The sequence below is a fragment of the Solanum tuberosum genome, unplaced genomic scaffold, assembly GCF_000226075.1.
Source record: "Solanum tuberosum cultivar DM 1-3 516 R44 unplaced genomic scaffold, SolTub_3.0 scf00292, whole genome shotgun sequence".
Taxonomy (NCBI): Eukaryota; Viridiplantae; Streptophyta; class Magnoliopsida; order Solanales; family Solanaceae; genus Solanum; species Solanum tuberosum.
In genome coordinates this window covers 87,840-107,449 of record NW_006239216.1, presented here as the reverse complement: position 1 = coordinate 107,449, position 19,610 = coordinate 87,840, and the positions used below count along the sequence as shown (strand labels likewise).

The following is a 19,610-nucleotide window of genomic DNA, read 5'->3' as shown; positions in this document are numbered from 1 at the left end:
ATGGGGTAATGTGGCTATTTTAGCATTTTCCATTGAAAACAGATGAGAAAATTCATCTTTTTAGATCAGTATCACCACGCCGAACTTCAAGACAAAACCAGAAAAAGTCCCCATTTCCTACTGAGTAACCTACATATATTTTTTTATCAGGAAAAATGAAATGGAATTGAACCCTATGTGAACTACTGCCAACAGATTTTGCGAACTGACTGAACTCTTTTATCCCCTTTATAGTCTCTTTCATAAGTAATCCCATATGTTTGAATCACCTCGTCAAGACACCATCCATGGAGACTTTCCTATACTTCACTTTAGTTACTTACTTGCACAAAGTATTCTCCTCAACTGAAAACTTCCATTACTATTTCCCTAGAAGGTTTAGTTTAGGTAGTTGGCTGCCATACATGCAATCCCTTTAATAAGACTGACTCTCTTCCAACTCATTAATAGCATTCTATGGCCACTAGATCCATCTCAATAAAAATTATAGGATACTAATCCGTATAATTCTAAGTAAAAACTTATCAATATGTGATAGCATACCTTTCATCCAGATAACTACTGTACCGAGAAAAAAATTGGCCAGCAGCTTCAATTGTCCAGGTAGAATAAACTCCTCTTACACCTATGAAACATATGCACAAATAAAAGAATCAGCACAGTCATGATACATGTATTCCAGCATTGTGTGTGTGAAAGGCTATAGAATGCTGCTAAATCTTCATTTAAGCTAATGAAATATATTAATTATCCAAGCACCAAAAGAAAAGAAACATAGGATTTCTCTCCTTTTTTTTTCTCAAGGAGCTTAGGAAGTCCATCACTATGTCAGGTATGAATTACATCAATGAATATGTTGATCTTCTTCACCAGAAGTTAGGCTTCAACTCATTTACTAGTTTCCATCAAGGGCATGAACTGATGGTTAGCCATAGGTTTGGTTTTGGACTCTTGGCACCTGCTTTCTCTTTGGGATGAGGGCAATGAATGTGCATTGAAGGACTTCACCATATGACAGTTGTGATGAAAGTGATTGAGTGCACCAAGAGCCTCAGGTTTGACTTTGTCCTAATTTTTTTTTGATAGAAGGTCATTGTGAAACCAGCTGGGTCAGGTGCTTTATCAGGGGTACAAGATGTGATTACAGCTAGCACTTCTTCTTCACTGAAGGTAGTTTCCCCACCCTCCTTTTCATCAATAGCTAACACTCTCCTCCCCTTGAAGCTTGTTGTAGGTCTCCAATTTTCATCCACTCTGTAAAGGTTTTGATAGAAAGTAAGAATTTCTTCCTTAATGAGCTATTTATCTACAATAATCTCCTTCCTCACTAGTAGTTTATCGACGTTGTTCTATCTCATGTTTGAGTTAGCAACCTTCTGGAAGAATTTAGTGTTTCTGTCCCTGCTTTAAACCACAAGCATCTAGACTTTTGCCTCCATGATATCTCTTTTGAGCTAAGCTGCTGGAATGGCATCTCCTTTTTGGCATGAAATTCTGTTATGTTTGGGAATGTGATACTCAATCTGTTCTCCACACTTAAGTCCTCGAAAACATACCCTACTCCCATCATCCACCTTGAATGATGCATTCTCATTAAACTCTTCCCTTCATGATATTTTCTCCATGATCCGCACTCGTAGGGAAGTGTAGTATTTTGAGTCCTTCATCCACCTTCCAAGACCCCTTATTATTCCAAGATCAGCCCCACCCCCTGAAGTATAAACTAATGATAAGTGCCTTTGTTTCATTTTGGTACATAAAAAATGGACAGTTTGAGTACTAATTTTCCAGGAGAGAAAGGAGTAGCCTGACTCAAATATTTTCCTTCATACATCAAAACCAGAGGCCTGCCAATAGTTATTCATTTAAAAGCTTTTGATATGCCAGTTTCATAATACTAAAGCTTTAGCCCTAATGTGTCAACAAATTCCAATATCAGGCAACCCAAATCCAAGGTAGCAGAGGTCATTCGTCTTCCATTTGCATCACTTTTCTTTTCTTTCTTTCTTTTTTTTTTTTTTTTTTTTTGGGAGGGGGGGGTTCCTCAAGCCTAGCCTTCGCCTTCCTAAGAGAGTGGTTCCCCACACCATGCAAAGCGAAGCCAAGTGGAGAAGGGTAGAAGGGCGGGCCCACTATCCACCAAGTTTAGAAGGCTGTGATTGGTCCAAAGGGTAGCGGGTCACAAACGGATTTCTCGGTTATCAAAATAAATAAAATAAACAAACCAAAGATAAAAATGAGCAAAATCAGATCTCTAGCTACAAAACATTCAGCAGCTCTAAAGGGGAGAAGGTCATGGGGGATTATAGATCAAAAAACTCAGGTTACATTTCTCGGCTCTAAATGAAGGAAATTTCCATCTGCCCATGTTTAGAAGACTTTAACTATCCCTGGAATTGCATTGAATTGGGAATATATGTGTACATTGGTAACATTATGGCTTAGGGAGGCTAGTTTGTCCGCAACTTAATTAGCCTCCCTAAAGCATTGCTGAGTAGAGATTCTATGTATGACAATTAAATCCTTGATCTCTTCGACAACATCTTCGATCCTCCAAGGAGTAGCCCAAATATCATTTATCAAGTTCTGAAGGAGCAATGAATCTACCTCAACTATAGAGTAGAAACCATTGTTGGTGCACCATTTCAAATCAAAAAGTAGTGCCTCTGCCTCAGCTTGGTTACTTGTTCCCTGACCCAGAGGTATGCTAAAAGCCATGATGACTTTACCATGCATCAGGGCAGTGCTTGCATGGAAAGTAAGGATTTCAGAAGAACCCATTAGCTTTGGTCCAAACCTTGTATATGTGTTAAAATTCACTTAATATGTACATATAATAAATTTCAGAACTCACAAACATCAAATTCAGAACCCATAAACTTTGAATCCTGAATTTGCCTATTATTTGCTCCACACCCCCACACTTGTAAAACGCCACTTTAGCAACAAAGGAAAATATGGACCACATAGACCTACATGTGCTATAAGTGATATAGAGATAAACGTACCAAAATCTTTGTTGTGCACCGGATCATTCAATCCTTCTACAAGTGAACCAGTTAAGAAATTTTGTGGAACCAACTTTGCACAGTGGTTGTACTTTGTCCACTCTGTACTCAGAAACGACTGCATGACCAAGCACCGAACTGCAATGAAAAAAAAAGGAATAAAAAATGTAGCAGAATATTAAAAGCAAATCCTTACATGATCTAGTCTCTACCAAATATATCAGTCTATTAGTTTTTCCCCTCTACCTTGAGGATTATCATGACAAAAACCACGTTCCCACAATACAGCTAACCATTCAAAAATTTCTTCTGAACTATCCATCCAAGTGTGGCACACATTTCCATTGATAGTGTTTACTGAATTTTCTGGAGACGAAGAGGAATGAAGCAACAAGGTCATCTGCAGGGAAAAATAATCATACAGTAGAGTGTCTGTTAGTATGTGATAGTGATGGTACATCCCATATGACTGGAATCGATAAACCTCAGCAGCAAATCAAATTACACAAAAAAGGAAACCTATAAGGAAATGCATAAAGTCAAAAGGAAAAATGATCTGGAATAGAAATGAACATAAGACCATCCACTGACCTATAATCAGATTTCCTAAATCACAAACTTTTTACTTTATTGGTTTGAGTTTTTAAAATCTCAAAACTCTAGGCAAGAGAAACACCTAAAATTAATTCCTTTATTTCTAATCGATAAATTAATAAAGCAATCTAACATGAGAGGTCAAGGAAATTCCTTCATCACAGTATCGTATACAAAGTGCATTGCTAACTGCTTTTTGATGATCAACATTCTAGTCAAGCAAGACACCTAAAATTAATTCCTTTATTTCTTATCAATAAATTAATAAAGAACCCTAACATGAGCGTTCAGGGAAATTCCTTTACATTAATTGCTTTTTGATAACCAAAGGATGTTTCACAGGTAGCAAAGAGAATGTGAAAGTATTTGACACATATGATCAAACCTGGTGATTCCATGCTGCTTCGACCAAGTGAGTGCCATACTCTTCGAGCATTTCATAAAGAAGAAAAAATGCCTCCCATTTCTGGTAGCAACTGGAGAGGAAATCACTTGTCTTGCAAATTTTCCCAACCCCCAGGGACATAGCTTCCTCCTCAGCCCACCTTTCCCTTTTAGTCATACCACGATGGGCTAAACTTCTCTCGTCTATGGTTTTAACACTAGTTTGATACTGGTTTTTCTCGTCTAAATTTATGGTTCTCTTCAAAATATATAAAGATTGTTTCCTCACCGAGCTCTCCTTATCAACCTAAGAAGATTACAGATGTTAGATAACAGAAAACAAGATATTTGTAGCAAGCGCTACTATCAAACAATGGAAACACATTGTAGTAGATACACAACATACCAAGCCTTTTTTCATTTCATCCCAGAATTGTTTCTCAGCTCTCAAATTAAATATTTCTGTCGTGCTACTCATATAACTATATTGGCATTCATCAGTATAAGTAAAGAAAGACAGGTACAGAGAAAGTATAGCATACGCATCTCTTCTCTCCAGGGTCCCCAAAGAAAACAATGTCTTGCAACTCTTCCATAGCTTCTCTAAAATACTTTTCCTAAAACAACAATTAAACTAGTGGCGTAAGTCCAGAATTCAGATACTTATACGTCAACCAGTAATCATCATTTCATGTCAATGGAAAAGCAAGAGAATTTTACCGAGAAAGTACATAGTTCTGTCCATTAATTGAGACTTCAAAAGCAGAATGAGAATCAAGTGCTCTGAATATGGAGGGAAGGAAAAAAGTAACTGCAGAAGATCGATGCTCCACACTTTGTGGAAGCATTTTAATGGTAATATTGCAAAGATCCCAGAGCAAATTTGCAGAAAATTTATCTGTGCAGCATTCATCTACGAAATCCAATCCAGATACTGATCTCACTGTATGTAAACTTTGCTGAGAAGCATCTAGTATCAATGTTAAAATATGACAAGAAACAGGCAACGGGAAATAATTAGGATTGCATTGCACAAGATTGTCATATAGTGTGCACTGTGGCTCCAAATGCCGGTCTTCTGAATTTTTAGAAGTCAGGCACAACTTATAAGCATCCAACTCTTCGCTTTGAATCTCACCCATAGATAGTCCGACCAATCTTAACAAAAACGGGATAATGGTTACTTCAACAACCTCCCAACTGTTTGTATCAGCGACAACACTGAAGGTCATACCTGCAACCTATATCCATCGTCACGTTTAATGGGAGAACATCAGACCAAAATTTTCGCAAAAATAAATCACATCACATATAAAATAAAGTCCACAGATTTTTGAAACTGCATCCTTATTCAGTTGAATGAACATGTTTACCTTGTTAAATAATTCACGGTCATTGGAATGAACCAGCTTCATCAGGGGAAGAAATATTTTCCAAATCAATAACTCCATATATCTAGTCTCCGCTCCTGTAGAAAAGGTATAAAGCCAGTAAAAAGTTTTGGGCCAAATGAAAATATTTGAAGCCTATAACTAGAACACAACAAAAGATATCTGGCTCACAAACTAATATTTCCAAGCCTCACAGACCACAATGATTAAAATATCGGGAGGAACGAATATGATCCTTAGATAGGCAAGCTCCATAATGATGTGACATATATGAACAGCCAAAAGCAAATCCTAAATTTCTGTATGGCAAGCCCAAGTAGACATTTTAAATAATTTTATTTAGATATGCGTTATGTTTTATATGTAATTGATTTAACTGCAGCAGTATTTAAAGTGGTTAACTGATGACCACTCAGTCAAGGTGAATTTACCAAGTTGACTAAGGGTCCATAATGCTTGTCCCACTAGTCCACTACTATCTAGCACTTGAAGTTTGACAACTGTAAGTTTCTTGAGCTTGTGCCTAACCCATTTACTATTTCCTATATTCAAATGGATTGAGTTGAATAGTTCAAACCAAAGTCTGTCCGACATGGAACAATGTGAAATGACGAATCCTATATTATTTTTTGAAGAAATAAAAAAATAAACCGGAAGGCATTTATAAAAAAAAACAGCGAAAGAGATCATGTGGACAACTGTAAGTTTCTTGAGCTTGTGCCTAACCCATTTACTATTTCCTATATTCAAATGGATTGAGTTGAATAGTTCAAACCAAAGTCTGTCCGACATGGAACAATGTGAAATGACGAATCCTATATTATTTTTTGAAGAAATAAAAAAATAAACCGGAAGGCATTTATAAAAAAAACAGCGAAAGAGATCATGTGGACAACTGTAAGTTTCTTGAGCTTGTGCCTAACCCATTTACTATTTCCTATATTCAAATGGATTGAGTTGAATAGTTCAAACCAAAGTCTGTCCGACATGGAACAATGTGAAATGACGAATCCTATATTATTTTATGAAAGGAACCAAAATGTATGCAAAAGAAAGCCATTCATTTTAATCGGGAAAGGGAAAAATGAAATGAAATGTCAAAGTAGCTATTCAATTATAATTGTCCACATGATCTCTTTCGCTGTTTTTTTTTATAAATGCCTTCCGGTTTATTTTTTTATTTCTTCAATCTCATATTGAGAGAAATTTATATTTAAAGCTTCAAGTAAGAAATAGTCACAATTCAACTTTTGAATAGGGACAGATTACTGAGATATATGGGGATCAGATTAGAATTATTAAAAGTGGGGGTAAAAAATTGTTGAATTATAACTATTTCTTACTTAAACGGAAGTGATCATTAAAGCACAGTGATAAATAAGTCTGATGTGAAACAAATTCGAGGAATGTAACTGACCTGACTTCTTCAGAAGATGACAGGTTGCACTAACAAACGAAACAATACAATTGCGCTGTTCAAAATCCAAATCTTTGCTCCCATCTATTATACCCTACACCAAAAGCAGCAAACACTAAAAAATACTTAACAATCAAAATATTTCTCACTCCAAATCCCACATCAATGTGAATATAGTACACAGAAAAAGAATGAGAAAATGATATCAAAACTTCAAGTCTCAATGGTCAAAGATAACAATAAAGCATATTTTAAACAATGATAAAGGATTTATTTCCAAGAAAAAAGGGTATGCTAATCTGATTCCAGTGAAGCTTTAAGATTGATATATCTCTAACGAAGCATATAGAAGATATGTGAATCTTTCCTTATCGCAGAGATAAGATTCACATTCCTTTTTTCCTCTTTTTAACATTTTTACATTATGATACCAGAACAAGTTACTAAACAAAAAACTATTTCTTAAAAGAAACAATCCAAAGGGGGATGCACAAAGCGGATGCAAGTCCAATTCAACCTCTCTATATATATAGTTATTATTTTTCAGAAAATAAAAATTCACGTCAAGTTCATACATACTATTACAAAGGAGAATTGAGTTCTGCACCCACAAATTTAAAATCCTGCAACTGCCTCTGCTAGTTTTTCTAAAATATTGTGCAGCAAAATAGCTACTATAATATATAATATACGTATAATACATGCATAGTATATATATTACTGTGCATAATCGACGTATAATTTTTTTGAAATAGGAAACTTTGTATATTACTACAACAGTACATAGGCAACACTGAGCCATATTTACACAACCTATAATTTAGGTATACTGATTAGGAAAAGCAAACAGTGAATCCAGGTGGCTATTTGTGTAAAAATCCCTACTTTCATTCTACCATCTTTGTTTAAGATCAGTTTATATCAGAATTCTCTATGGACAGACTAAAAATGAAAGCTCTATCACATAAAACAAGAAGACTATAAAAAATATTCCTTTTTGGCCAATTACAAGCTAAAATAATAGTGTCGCAAAAAGAACCAGCATACCTGGCTGAAACTGGGGAACTTTTCCAGTAGACTAGAGAAAATTGATGACGGAACAGAGTTTGTTGAAGCCAATATACAGTCCAGCATCGCCGGTATTGCTGCCGGAGGTACCTGCCGGAAACTTCTTAGCAGTGAATCAACTACTGGGTCCATTGAGTTTATCGGCGAGTCCAATTCCGGCGAACGGAATTTTAACGGCTAACTTTTTTTGTGCCTATAAACCCTAAACCCAGAAAAGCGCCAGCAGCCGGGGGTTTAGGGAGAAGTTTAGAATTTTTGAAATATGTCCTCCTACTGTTTTGTATTTGCATATGTATGTTATAACTTTAGGGAAATATCCAAATGTACCTCGAGGTTTGTAAATTATCATATACATATCATCTTTTACTTTTCTTCTCAAAAGAGCCCCTACTTTTATTTTTGTCTCAAATATGCATCTTCTTTAATAATTTTCTACCTTGGAGAAATTGGACAAGTCAACGTAATATTAGCATACAGATACAAATTATCCTTTTATAAAAATTTTAGAGATGATCAAGGAAAGTAGATATTTAGATAATGAGACTTATCTCTAATTTTATCACTGAGTTATGGAGCATTAAACGAGAGTTATAATTAACTAAAACAATAGAATATAAAGAAGTAGAAGTAGAAATGAAATTGTCTACTAATGTCAAATTTCTTAAATAAGATGACATACAATTTCATTCTCTAAAGAGACTTATTGAAGATTGTAGATATTTGGATAGAAACAAAAAAAAATGTGTGTGTTTTTTTTTAATCAAAAGAAGGTTATAGACATAAGAAAAACGGAAAAAATAAGATTGAGACAGTTACAAATTTCATTCAGTGTCTTTTACTTGATCGAACAGCCCCAAATTCAATTATTTCAACTACATTAAATGATGGTACAAGAATGGTGTAGCTTATGTTCTTAGAATTTCTTAGTAATTGTAAAAAAAAAAAAAAAGAATAAATCATTTCATTAAGAAGGAAAAAGATAGGGGACCTTTTGTGAATTTTACAAACCTCAAAAGAAACAAAAAACTGAAATCCAAAAGTATCACATGTAGCTTGTAAGATTCAGTATATTCCCAAAAAAAAAATTGAAACTTTTTGGGATTATATAGCAGTTGGCAGGAAAAATTTTACTATTATGTATGAGGCACAAATATGATGTGGTAGACAATACTTGTATGAGACTCCATTTATTGTTTGACAAGTGGATAATTGGGTCCCATTTCAAAAAATTACCCAAGCTCTTTCTCTCTCTTCATTTATGACGTTTTCCCTCTCTCTTACTTTTTTGTTTGATTTCTTTTTCAAATTGTTCCAAATTTTTCACCACCATATTTTAATAAAGTAATTTTATTCATGGAAGCTATAAAATTAAAAAATTCTAGCCTAATTTATTCTGTTTCTAGCATACTGACATTATTTTTTCATGTCGATACTAATTATTTATATTGCTAATAATAGTTATATAAAATTATTTGTTAATTACAAATTAAGATATAATTAATTACAAAGTTTCTATGTTATTATAACAATTAATTCTCTTTGAAAGTGTAGATAAAATTTATAAAAAAATTTAAAAAATAAAGATATAAATAAGTAAAACTGTTATTTTATTTATGATTTCTTAAGAAATTCGTAAAAGAAAAACAAAGAAGGTATAAAATTAATTTGTTCTTTTATTCTTCTTTCGACATTTTCATGTTTTTAGAAGCACTTAAATCCATCAAATACTCTTCAATAAAAAAATATAACGGAAAGAGCATCAATGAACTTGACAAACAATTACATAAGTTTTGATACTATTTTCACGAAATTCAAAAAACGAAAAATATTCATAAACACCTACATAAATACATAATCATTTTGTCAAATTATACGATAATTTTATTAATAAAAATGATAATTTTATTAATTTATTCCTTAAAAGACTTTTTGCGACTTTACAAATTTTATTTATACTTTTAATTAAAAAAATTGTTAGAATTAAATTTTTTTTACTTATATCTTAATTTTATAAATGAAAAAATAAATACAAACAATTATTTATTATAATATGAATAAATAACATAGTATAGGAATAAAAACTTATAGAGGTGATCATAAAAAAATAAATCAAAATTCAATACATAAAAAAGAAAAAACATAAACTAATTAGATTAGATAAGAACGAAAAAAAAAACATTTAAAAAATGGAAACAAACAATATATTAAAATAAGTGTAAAATAAAAAAAAAACAAAAAGAAAAAAGAAAAAACATAAACTAGTTAGAATAGTTAAGAATGAAAAAAACATTTTAAAAAATGAAAACAAAAAATATATTAAATTAAGTGTAAAAAAAAAAGGCTTAATAGATGCCCTTTGTCCCTTGGCAGATGGGTCCCAGTCCATTTGTCAATCAAATAATGTCTCATACAAGTATGACTTGGCATACCTCATACATAATAAAAATTTTCCAGTTGGCAGCTTATTCATCTTCACACTAGCCACCACTGAAGTTTGAGAAACCCCATAAACATAATCAGAGCTGAAACAAAAAGAAGGCAAAATCCCAAAACAATCAATAAGAACCCTTCAAAATCTGGACTTGTTGAGTCTACCTTGGGCAATAATAGTATCAAAGATGCAGTCTTTTTCACTATTTTCATATATTTCTTTCTTCTTTCTCTTTACAACTCTGAGTAATCCCATTTTTCACTCTTTTTTTGGCATTTTAGGTGATTAAAGTTAAGTATTGTCTGTGTAGTGTTGCTTATGTGTCTTTATATGTTAATGTTCTTTCAGGTTTTGTGAAAACTGTCTTGACCCAAGATGGGTTTTGTTCTGCACCATTAAGAATTGATGCTGATTCCAATTCTCAGCCGCTTTACTGGAAAGTTACTAACCCCACACTTTCTCCTTCTCATCTCCAAGGTCAGTTGCCTTGGTTTGGCTCCATTGTATAGTATTGGAAACAAGAGAAAAATGACTTAAGACATCAAGTTCATTTCTTTTGCTTGTTGAGTTCATCAAGTTCATGTTTTTTAGCCATGGCATTTTGTGAAATATTGTTCTTTCATACTAGTAATCCTAGTTTTACTCTGGGAGTTTCTTGTTATTCCATTTCTATTACTATTTAATGTTTCTTGCACTTCGATTGTGGTATTATTTTGTTCTATTGACGGTTCCTTATTAGTATGTTTTGTCATACTTTCTTTAGCATTTTGTCTTGGCTTCTTCACTCCTGTTGTTTTCTTTTTTATCGAACGGCTTTGTAATGCTTTTACTTAAGTTGAGGGTCTATCCGAAACACCACTCTACCCCCAAGGTAAGGGTAAGGTTTGTGTACACACTACCCTTCCCAGACCCCACATGTGGGACTACACTAGTATGTTGTTGTTGTATTTCTTGAAATAGTGGATAAGTGCTTATTTCTTATAAACTGAACAATATCTAGTCATTTAAAAGCTGATTACAAGTTGCTTATATTAGAGTAATGTGGATCTTATTTATCAAGTTCATGTCTTGTAACCATGCCATTTCTTGAAAAAATGGATAAGCATTTAATTCTTATACAATGAATAATATGAAACTACTTGCTGCCCCCAGGGCATTGGTGTAGTGGTAAGAGCGCAATTCTTGTACACTTAACAGTATCGAGTTACTTACTTCCCCAGGGCTTTGGTCAAGTGACAAGAGTGCAGCTTGTGATGTGTGGGTTCGGCGCATCTCATGGGTTTTAACCCGCTGCAGACAAAAACATGTTATTTGAACGGAGAAGGGTAGAGGAGCGAGCTCATTTTGCACCGAGCTTCGAACACATTAGCCACTAATCCTAAAGATTTCTCGGTTATTAAAAATAAAATAAAATATCAAGTTACTTCAAATTAGATTACAGATAAATCAAAATAGGCTAATGTGAAGGTTTCTATTTTCAATGACAACTTTTTGAGAAATATGTCAATGTATATAACTAAATTTTATTTGCTAATGGTGTGCCAGGAAGAGGTTGTTGGATGCTATTACTCTGCTTGTTTGATTTTGACCATGCTGTTCTATTCTCTTAGCGATCACACAATATATCGGGTGTCTTTTTGTTTGGGATATCTTTTAGCAATTATTTTCAAGTGGTGCTCTTGCAAATGTTATTGTGACAATGATGGTGTAGATGAAACTGAATTTGGTCTGTTGATTTAGTTATTTGTTTATTCTTTGTTTGCTTGCAGACTTGCCGGGTTTTACTCGTAGTGTGTATAAGAAGGACCATGCTTTCATTACTCCTGAAAGCCAAGTATTTAGCCCTCTACCTGATTGGTATGCTCGATTAACCATTTCCATTATCTGCTTGATAGACTGATATATCTTTGGTTGATTGCTCATCTAAAAAACAATGTGGCAGGACAAATACTTTAGGCGCCTATCTAATCACACCAGCAATTGGCTCGCATTTTGTCATGTACTTGGCAAAGATGCAAGGTGTCTTCTTAATGCTCCAATGTTGCTGTCATTAAAGCTTTCATGTATATATGTTATTCAGTGATTTGCTTTTCGATTAAGTCCAAAAGAGTCTGCGAGGATGGTGGACGTGCATCTCTATTTTTTGCCTTCTTAAAATGAAAAGAGTTTTATGGAGGGGCTGAGCGAAAAAATTTAAAAGGGGAACTAGGAATGTGGGTGCATCCCTATTGTCCAATGGCCGACTAGGAATCCTAAAAGGGATTAAAAAATATGCAAGAATGCCACACCTAGGTTTTGTAGTTGTGATCTAAAGCAACTTTTGGATCCTTATTATGACTACATTTATATATATATATGTATGTATGTATGTATGGGTTCAACCTGCAATGAACTTAGCACCACCACTGTTATTCCCCTAATTTAAGAGAAGTGACAATTCAGAAGAAAAGGAAAAAAAATAATCGGAGAAAGTGCTATGAAGACCAAAACAAAGGCTTCTAAAGTCTATTATATCCTATTTAAACTAACAAGAGTGCGAAGAATCTATAGGCACATCATGCTTCAAACAGTAGTCTCTATCCTGAGCTCCAATGCCAAAATATGATAGCCATGAAAATTTGCATGGTGCATTCTGTAATCGCTCTATGAATGTTTGGTTGTAATTATTTGCAATTTTTCCTCCTTGCAGAAAATTCAAAATCAGGGCTCCCTCCTAGTGATGTTGAAAGGTGGGAAGATTTTTGATGTTTGTTTCTCTTTCCCAAAATTTCTTGACGCAGAGTTCATCTTAAGTTGATGCATGTTTTTTCCAATTGCAGCATCTTGTGCAACATTTTTCTAATTACTCTACTGTTTCTACAATCACAAGGAAACAAAAAATTCTAGTACTTATTATATAGTATTTCTAACTCTTGCAAAACCAGGTTTATATTTGTGGTCCAGGGAAGTGCGGTTCTCACCAACATATCCGGGAATGTCCACAACCTGAAAGTACGCCAGCTATACTTTTAGCCTGTAAGGAAGTTTGTGAAGCTGCTGTTATGCATAATTGGTGTAATATTTTGGTCAGAGCAAGTAGGTAGAAAACCTGAGTTAATGTGTTAATTAAGATGTCATCTATATTTTAGAATTTCAGCTATTGAAGACGAGGCATGGTGATTTGTCGATTAGGAGTCTATCTTAAGATAATGAGTTCCTTCAATAAATGACATATAAGTTGTTATCTCCTTGCTCTTACTCCTAGCTTTCATATGGTATCAAAGTCAATCTTTAACAATCATTTCTCAAACTCATAAGTTCCTATAAAATCACAAGTTGAAGCATCAACTCTAGAATCAGGTTACATGTGTGGGAAGATGTTGAGTTCAATGGTTTCCCGATTCGGGCGTATAAGGACATTCAAAAGAATTTTATATTGGTCTTGGTCTACTCTAATCATTACTTAAGATTTTTGGTTGGTATTCAGGTTCACTTGCCTCTTCCTCCCTGAGACATCTTGAGTGAAACTTGTATACTTCTTATGCTTTCTCACTATAAATGCAGGTTGATTCGTATGCTTATCTGCCCCCCAATTTGGATCATACAGTGGAAACTGATGCAGCTGCTACTCTTATTGTATTTGAAAGGAGGTCAGTTTTTTATTTCATGGTACCTCATGTTGGTATCATTCTGTACACTCGAAATGACTTGTGGCATTGTGACAACATGCATTATTTTCCAAACATCTAATTTTGATTACCAAGTTTCTTGTCTATTTAAATTTTAAATGCTCAAAGTCTTTGTTTAAGGTATTCTGGCTTGGAAAATCATGTTACTGAGCAAATTGTCGGTTCAACAGACAAGCAGCCCCTTCTTGAAACTCCTGGCGAGGTACCGTTTTCCTCAACTCTATTTCTCTAAAATACACATTGATTCCCTTATTTGAACTATGTTGTTCTGTTTCTTTTATTCTCACTGTTCAAATTTCTAAAATTTGAATCCCTTACAGAGAGAAATGAGGTTTCCTTTTCTTATTGATTTAGAGTTTTGGTTTTCATTTGAAATAGAACATAATAACATCCTTTATGTTTCCATTTTCTTGTCTGTTGCCAGATTTTTGAGCTAAGGAAGCTTCTTCCAACATCTTTAGCTTATGATTTCAATATACACGTGAGTTCTACCACTTGTCTGTGGCTATTTTCTCCCATTATCTATCTAATTTAATCTACTCTGGATATGTTTTAACTCTGATATATGAGCTTGTTTAGAGTTAGTAGAATTGGCTAATATAAAACTTCTGCAAACGAATGAAGATTTTGCTTAAATGTCAATGAGGTTCCTTGAAGCTGGCCGAAAGTGTATACAAAGTAATTTTTAACCCGCAAGCAAACTAATATATATAAAACTAAGTGGTCGTTTGGTTTGAAAACAAGTTATGATGGGATTAGTTATGCTGAGGTTGTCTTTTATTGAGTGTTTGGTTTGTTGTATTCAAAATAATATGTATTGCATAAATTTTAAGAACAAGTTGTTTGTTTACAAAATTACCCTTCACTTTATTTAGTTTTTTTGTAGTTTCTTTGCAAGCTTTAATTATTCATTTTAAAAAAAAATAAAACTTGCATCTTATTTAGTTTAAATATTTTTGTGTGTGCATTTCCACTATGGTACCATATGTATTGAAAAATAATTTTTTTTCTTATTTAGCTTAAAAATAGAATTTTCATCTTAAATTTGTTAAATTAAAAGAGGATTTGTGAGAAATCAAAAAATATAAATAAACATAAGAATTAGTCAACTATACTCATAAATAAAAACTATATTTATATAGTGTAATTTTTAATAGAAACATATGAAAAATTATCATAAAAATAAGTAGTGAATATTATTATACATGATATTAAAAATAATGTTGGAGGAGGGGGTGGGGGATCAGGAGGACATGTGCTAATATTTTTGTTTATGCATTCTCATGGTAAGTACCACCATGTGTATTTAAAAATAAAACTTTTTTCTTATTTAGCTTAAAAATAGAATTTCCCTCTTTAAGTTTTATTAAAGTGAAAGAAGATTTATGGGAAATCAAAATATAAATAAACATAAGAATTAGTCAAATAAATTCATAAATAAAAATTATATTTATATAGTGTAATTTTTTAATAGAAAAATATAAATAATTATCATAAAAATAAGAAGTAATGAATATTAGTATACATGATATTAAAAATAATGTAAATATACATAAATGTGAAAAATGATATATACAAAGGGCTTAAAGGGATATAGTTGTCATTTTCCTATTCTATCCCGGGATAAATTATCCTGGGATTACTATACCACCAAATGGGAGGGATAACTTATCCCGGTACTAATTCCTAATCCCGGGATAAGTTATCCCAAGCTTTCCAACCAAACAAGGAAATAAAGGGTACTTAAAATTTATCCCGGGATTAACTCTCCCTATCCCTCACACCAAACGACCCCTAAAGGTATACAATAGTCTAACTTTGATGTTCTTGTGTATTTTCCTAAATTCTTCGTTCCCTTTTATTTCTGACACATACTTCTGGCTGCGGAAGATCATGGATTTTCAACCAGGAGAATTCCTCAATGTCAAGGTATGTTTCCACTAGTATTGCATCTATTCCTTTCATTGGTTCTCCTAGTTCAGTCACATTGAACATCACCAAGGACTTGATCAGTGTTAAAAGGAAGGCAAAAGTTCTTTTAAGATTGTCTATAACAACATTCTCTATTACCATTCTCTCTCAAAAAAAAAATCTAACAATATTCTGCGGCATTAGTCGTTAGTTTAGATGATTAACTGGCATCTGCTTGTTCTTCACAATATACTTGAGAATGGAATTGTTTTTCACCTTCAATTACTTCAAGATTGTATATTACTGGCTGGATTGCAGGAAGTTCATTATAACCAGCATGGTTTGCTTCTGTTGGAGGGGCAAGGCATTTATCGACTAAGTGATAGCTGGTATGAATCAAACTCTATGTATTGAGCTAAATTTGATAATATGTCCTGGAATCATTTACTTGTGTGCCTTGCACTATGGCTTGTCGAAGATAAAATGTATAGACAAAGTATTTCTTTAACAACATAAGTTCGCAAGCTTAAAAGTGGGAAATGATCTGCATAGTGTGTCAGTTTAACTTTATTGATGCCTAATTATGACGTCTTTACAAATTTCAGTGCCTTTTGAGTGCTATCTTTGGGCATGAACATTTGGTAGTTTGAATGTAAAACCTAAGATGTGCAGATGATTGAAGAATTTGTTTCCCCTTGAGATATTAACCTCAAGAATTAGCACCCTCTTAATCTACTGTATAGGACTTCTTCCAGCTTCTAAGATCCATGAGCTAGTCACTGTTTGCCACGATTCGTCAAAAACTTTGATCCTACTTTCCTTGAAGCCAATTCTATGGACAAATCTCTGAATTATTTTAGGAATGAAAAGAATGGAAGATTACTTACTCTCTGTGTACTCTAGAATAGATTTCTTATTTCAATCCATTGACACTTAGTAATCCTTCTAAAATCATATTCTAACATTCTTTCATTTTCTTTTGGATTATAGGTACCCAATTCAAGCTGGTGATGCTATTTGGATGGCACCGTTTGTACCTCAATGGTAAGTTAGAGATGGGGATCCTTGTGCTGCAAGCCTGCAACTATGTGAAAGAATATCCTAGTGATATCTTTGCTCTTTCTTTCAGGTATGCTGCTCTGGGCAAGACGCGTTCACGCTACTTGATATATAAAGATGTAAATAGGAATCCACTGTAGTGACATTCATCTTTTCTGAGTATGGTTCAAACAGCACAATTTCAACAATGCTGAGCAATGTCACATTTTCTCCTTTGACCCCCCATTGCCAGATCTGTTATTCTTGACTGCCTTATTATGCTTGCATGTTATCTTTAGTATGAGAAGGGAATTGTGCCATTTTTTTTCTATTTCGATAACAGATGCTCCTTCGATTTCAATCTGTGTCCTGGTTCAGAATACGAGAGTCAAACTATCCTATTTTTGGTGTGATTTTGGAACATAGAAGCTTTGATATTTTTGAAAAAAAAATTCAGATCTAGAAACTACACAAAAAGTAGTACATGTCACAGTAGTTAACACCTCAAAATATAAAGTGTTTGAACTCTCCAAATATCAAGAGCATTCAATCCCCACACAATACAGCATTAAAAGGGTAGAAAAGAATGGGAACTTCAAGCAGCAAACAACAAAATCAGCAGCTTAATGGATCTAATTCAATATTACTTGATTCATGATTCACGTATAAAGAGTCCACAAAGTAGCTTAAGTTTAGTGATATAATGTATATTTAGTAGTCCAAAAATGACTTTATGATAAACTTAATTATGTAATCCAACCAAATATTCTAAGTTATGAAACCAGTTACAACTGGATCAATGATAATTGCACAGGAACTGAAATGTCTTCTGAAACCAGCTGACATGACAACCATTCAAGTGTAGCCAGACACTCTTCCTATGAGACCTGCTCGGCATGAGGCATCTGCATGAAGAGAAACTCGAAGGATTTCCCTGCTTTTTCAAACTCAAGCATGCTAAGAGCAACTTCACAACTTTGTGAGACAATAGGCTCGGGATCCTTGGAAAAATCCACAAGAAGAGCAAGACATTCGGCATCTGCTATAGAACCAAGAGCTTCAGCTGCTTCATGTCTAACCATTGGATGCTCATTGACATCTTTAAGAGTCATAGACAGGGCATCTGAAGCCCTTTTGTTCTGCAACTGACCCAATACATACGCAACCTCATGCCTTAGTAGAGCACTCTTTGAACCTAGGGATGCAATGATTGCAGAAATAGCTTCCTCTCCTCCATTGTTTCTTAGAGCAAAAAGAGCAGCATAGCGTTCATACATTCCCTTTTCTTCACTCAAAAGAACTTCCCTCAAGTCCTCAACAGAGGAATAAGAAGCAGGAGCAGCAGGGTCTACTGATAGGAAGGGTGACGGTGCCATTGTTGGGGAGCCATCATCAGTTCCTACATTCTTCAGTTCTTTGATTCGACTAAGAGCCAGTTCACATGTCTCCCGGACCTCTTGGGCTGGATCTGAAGCCAAACTTCTTTCTAGAAGTAAAATATTACTTTCTATGCCAATTGCACCAAGTGCTTCTGCAGCCTCATGCCGAACAATTGGATGCAAGGAGAAATCAAACAGAACTCCTTCTAGAGCAGGAATGGCATCAGCATCTTGCATTTGACCCAATGCAAATGCAGCCTCATGTGCCAAGAGATTTGAGGGGTCCCTTGTTGCATTGATAAGGGCATTTCGTGGACCTGATCCCCAAAGGTTCCTTAGAGAGAAAAGAGCTCTGAAACGCTCTGAAATTGGCTGGTCTTGGTCCAGCAATCTGTCACATAGAAACTTCTCCATCTCCTGAGAGACTTTAAATGAACTTTTCAGAAGATCATCTTGGTCCTCCACTCCAACTACATTTCCAATCTCACCTACTCTGACCTCCATGTATAGCCAAATTCGGGTTGGAGAACTTCACTGAATAATGTTGCCACTTGGCACTCGACCTAACTTCTGGCAAGTTCCCTTCAAGAGATTTATGCGCAGATGCAGGTAAGTGATTACTAAACCAAATTTAGATCTTGAGTCTATTTCTTTATCACTCTGATACCAACATTAACATGATCTTGATCCCTGCAATTGAAACAAATGCATCAAGATAAAATGAAACTACGATGTTGTATCTGTTGCATACGTATACCCGTGTGTCTTTCCTGCTGTTTTCATTCTTAATATGAAGAATGGATATATATATATATGAGCATAGAAGAAAGTGAAAGCAAAAACAGAATCTACTTCGCAATAGTTTTAATTACTTGGAATAATAAATGTTAGGATAAAAAGCGTATTCCACACAGACTCTTTCAACTTTCAATGCAACAATCTGCTGAACATTATGGCTCAACTTTCTCAATCAAGTTTATCAAGTCACCAACTTCAAGACCTAGACTGACACTAACAAAATAGACAATAATTATAAACAAATATGAAATCAGTCTGACCATCTCCACAAGGAGAAACAATCATAGTCTGACTGTGTTACTTGAACGGAGTATCTTTCGAAAACAGTCTCTCTATCTCCACGACGTAAGGTATCCTCTCCAGAAAACAACCCATCAAATTGTGAAATCAAACAAAAAAAACCACTAAATAGATTATGGTAGAAGAAAGACAGACCTGTGATATCATTAGCTCTTCCGGCGAACTCTACGTCGGCGATTGGAGGGTTAGGGCTTGATTTTGGGGAAGAAGAAGTAGACGGCGT

General features: G+C 34.3%; 3 protein-coding genes across 5 annotated transcripts in view; 1 reads left to right on the top strand and 2 right to left on the bottom strand.

Annotated features, from left to right (window-relative positions):
- Positions 1–8,111, bottom strand: part of LOC102579800 (uncharacterized) — a 28,056-nt gene extending 19,945 nt beyond the window's left edge. The window contains exons 1-9 of one of the 3 annotated variants that reach the window (XM_006359200.2): positions 7,842–8,111; positions 6,795–6,888; positions 5,360–5,454; positions 4,707–5,227; positions 4,393–4,603; positions 3,988–4,293; positions 3,255–3,408; positions 3,009–3,146; positions 544–625 (exon numbers count right to left, since the gene is read on the bottom strand). In XM_006359200.2, the coding sequence (XP_006359262.1) occupies positions 544–625; positions 3,009–3,146; positions 3,255–3,408; positions 3,988–4,293; positions 4,393–4,603; positions 4,707–5,227; positions 5,360–5,454; positions 6,795–6,888; positions 7,842–7,994 (1,754 nt within the window). In that variant the 5' untranslated portion in view covers positions 7,995–8,111. Of the gene's footprint in view, positions 1–543; positions 626–3,008; positions 3,147–3,254; positions 3,409–3,987; positions 4,294–4,392; positions 4,604–4,706; positions 5,228–5,359; positions 5,455–6,794; positions 6,889–7,841 lie in introns of those variants that run through there. The other 2 variants (XM_015314315.1, XM_015314316.1) reach the window with 2 other exon arrangements.
- Positions 8,112–10,323: 2,212 nt separating this feature from the next.
- On the top strand, positions 10,324–17,217 carry LOC102579476 ((S)-ureidoglycine aminohydrolase). The gene is made up of 13 exons (XM_006359199.2): positions 10,324–10,538; positions 10,642–10,770; positions 12,063–12,150; positions 12,236–12,312; positions 12,983–13,022; positions 13,218–13,284; positions 13,837–13,922; positions 14,082–14,163; positions 14,386–14,442; positions 15,852–15,890; positions 16,191–16,261; positions 16,863–16,916; positions 17,002–17,217. Exons 1-13 carry the CDS (start codon positions 10,481–10,483, stop codon positions 17,069–17,071), a joined length of 918 nt encoding a protein of 305 aa, XP_006359261.2. The 5' UTR covers positions 10,324–10,480; the 3' UTR covers positions 17,072–17,217.
- A 203-nt stretch (positions 17,218–17,420) lies between these two features.
- LOC102590353 (deoxyhypusine hydroxylase-B) lies at positions 17,421–19,610 on the bottom strand. The gene is made up of 2 exons (XM_006359149.2): positions 19,523–19,610; positions 17,421–18,979 (listed from the first exon to the last, which is right to left on the bottom strand). Exon 2 carries the CDS (start codon positions 18,791–18,793, stop codon positions 17,789–17,791), a length of 1,005 nt encoding a protein of 334 aa, XP_006359211.1. The 5' UTR covers positions 18,794–18,979; positions 19,523–19,610; the 3' UTR covers positions 17,421–17,788.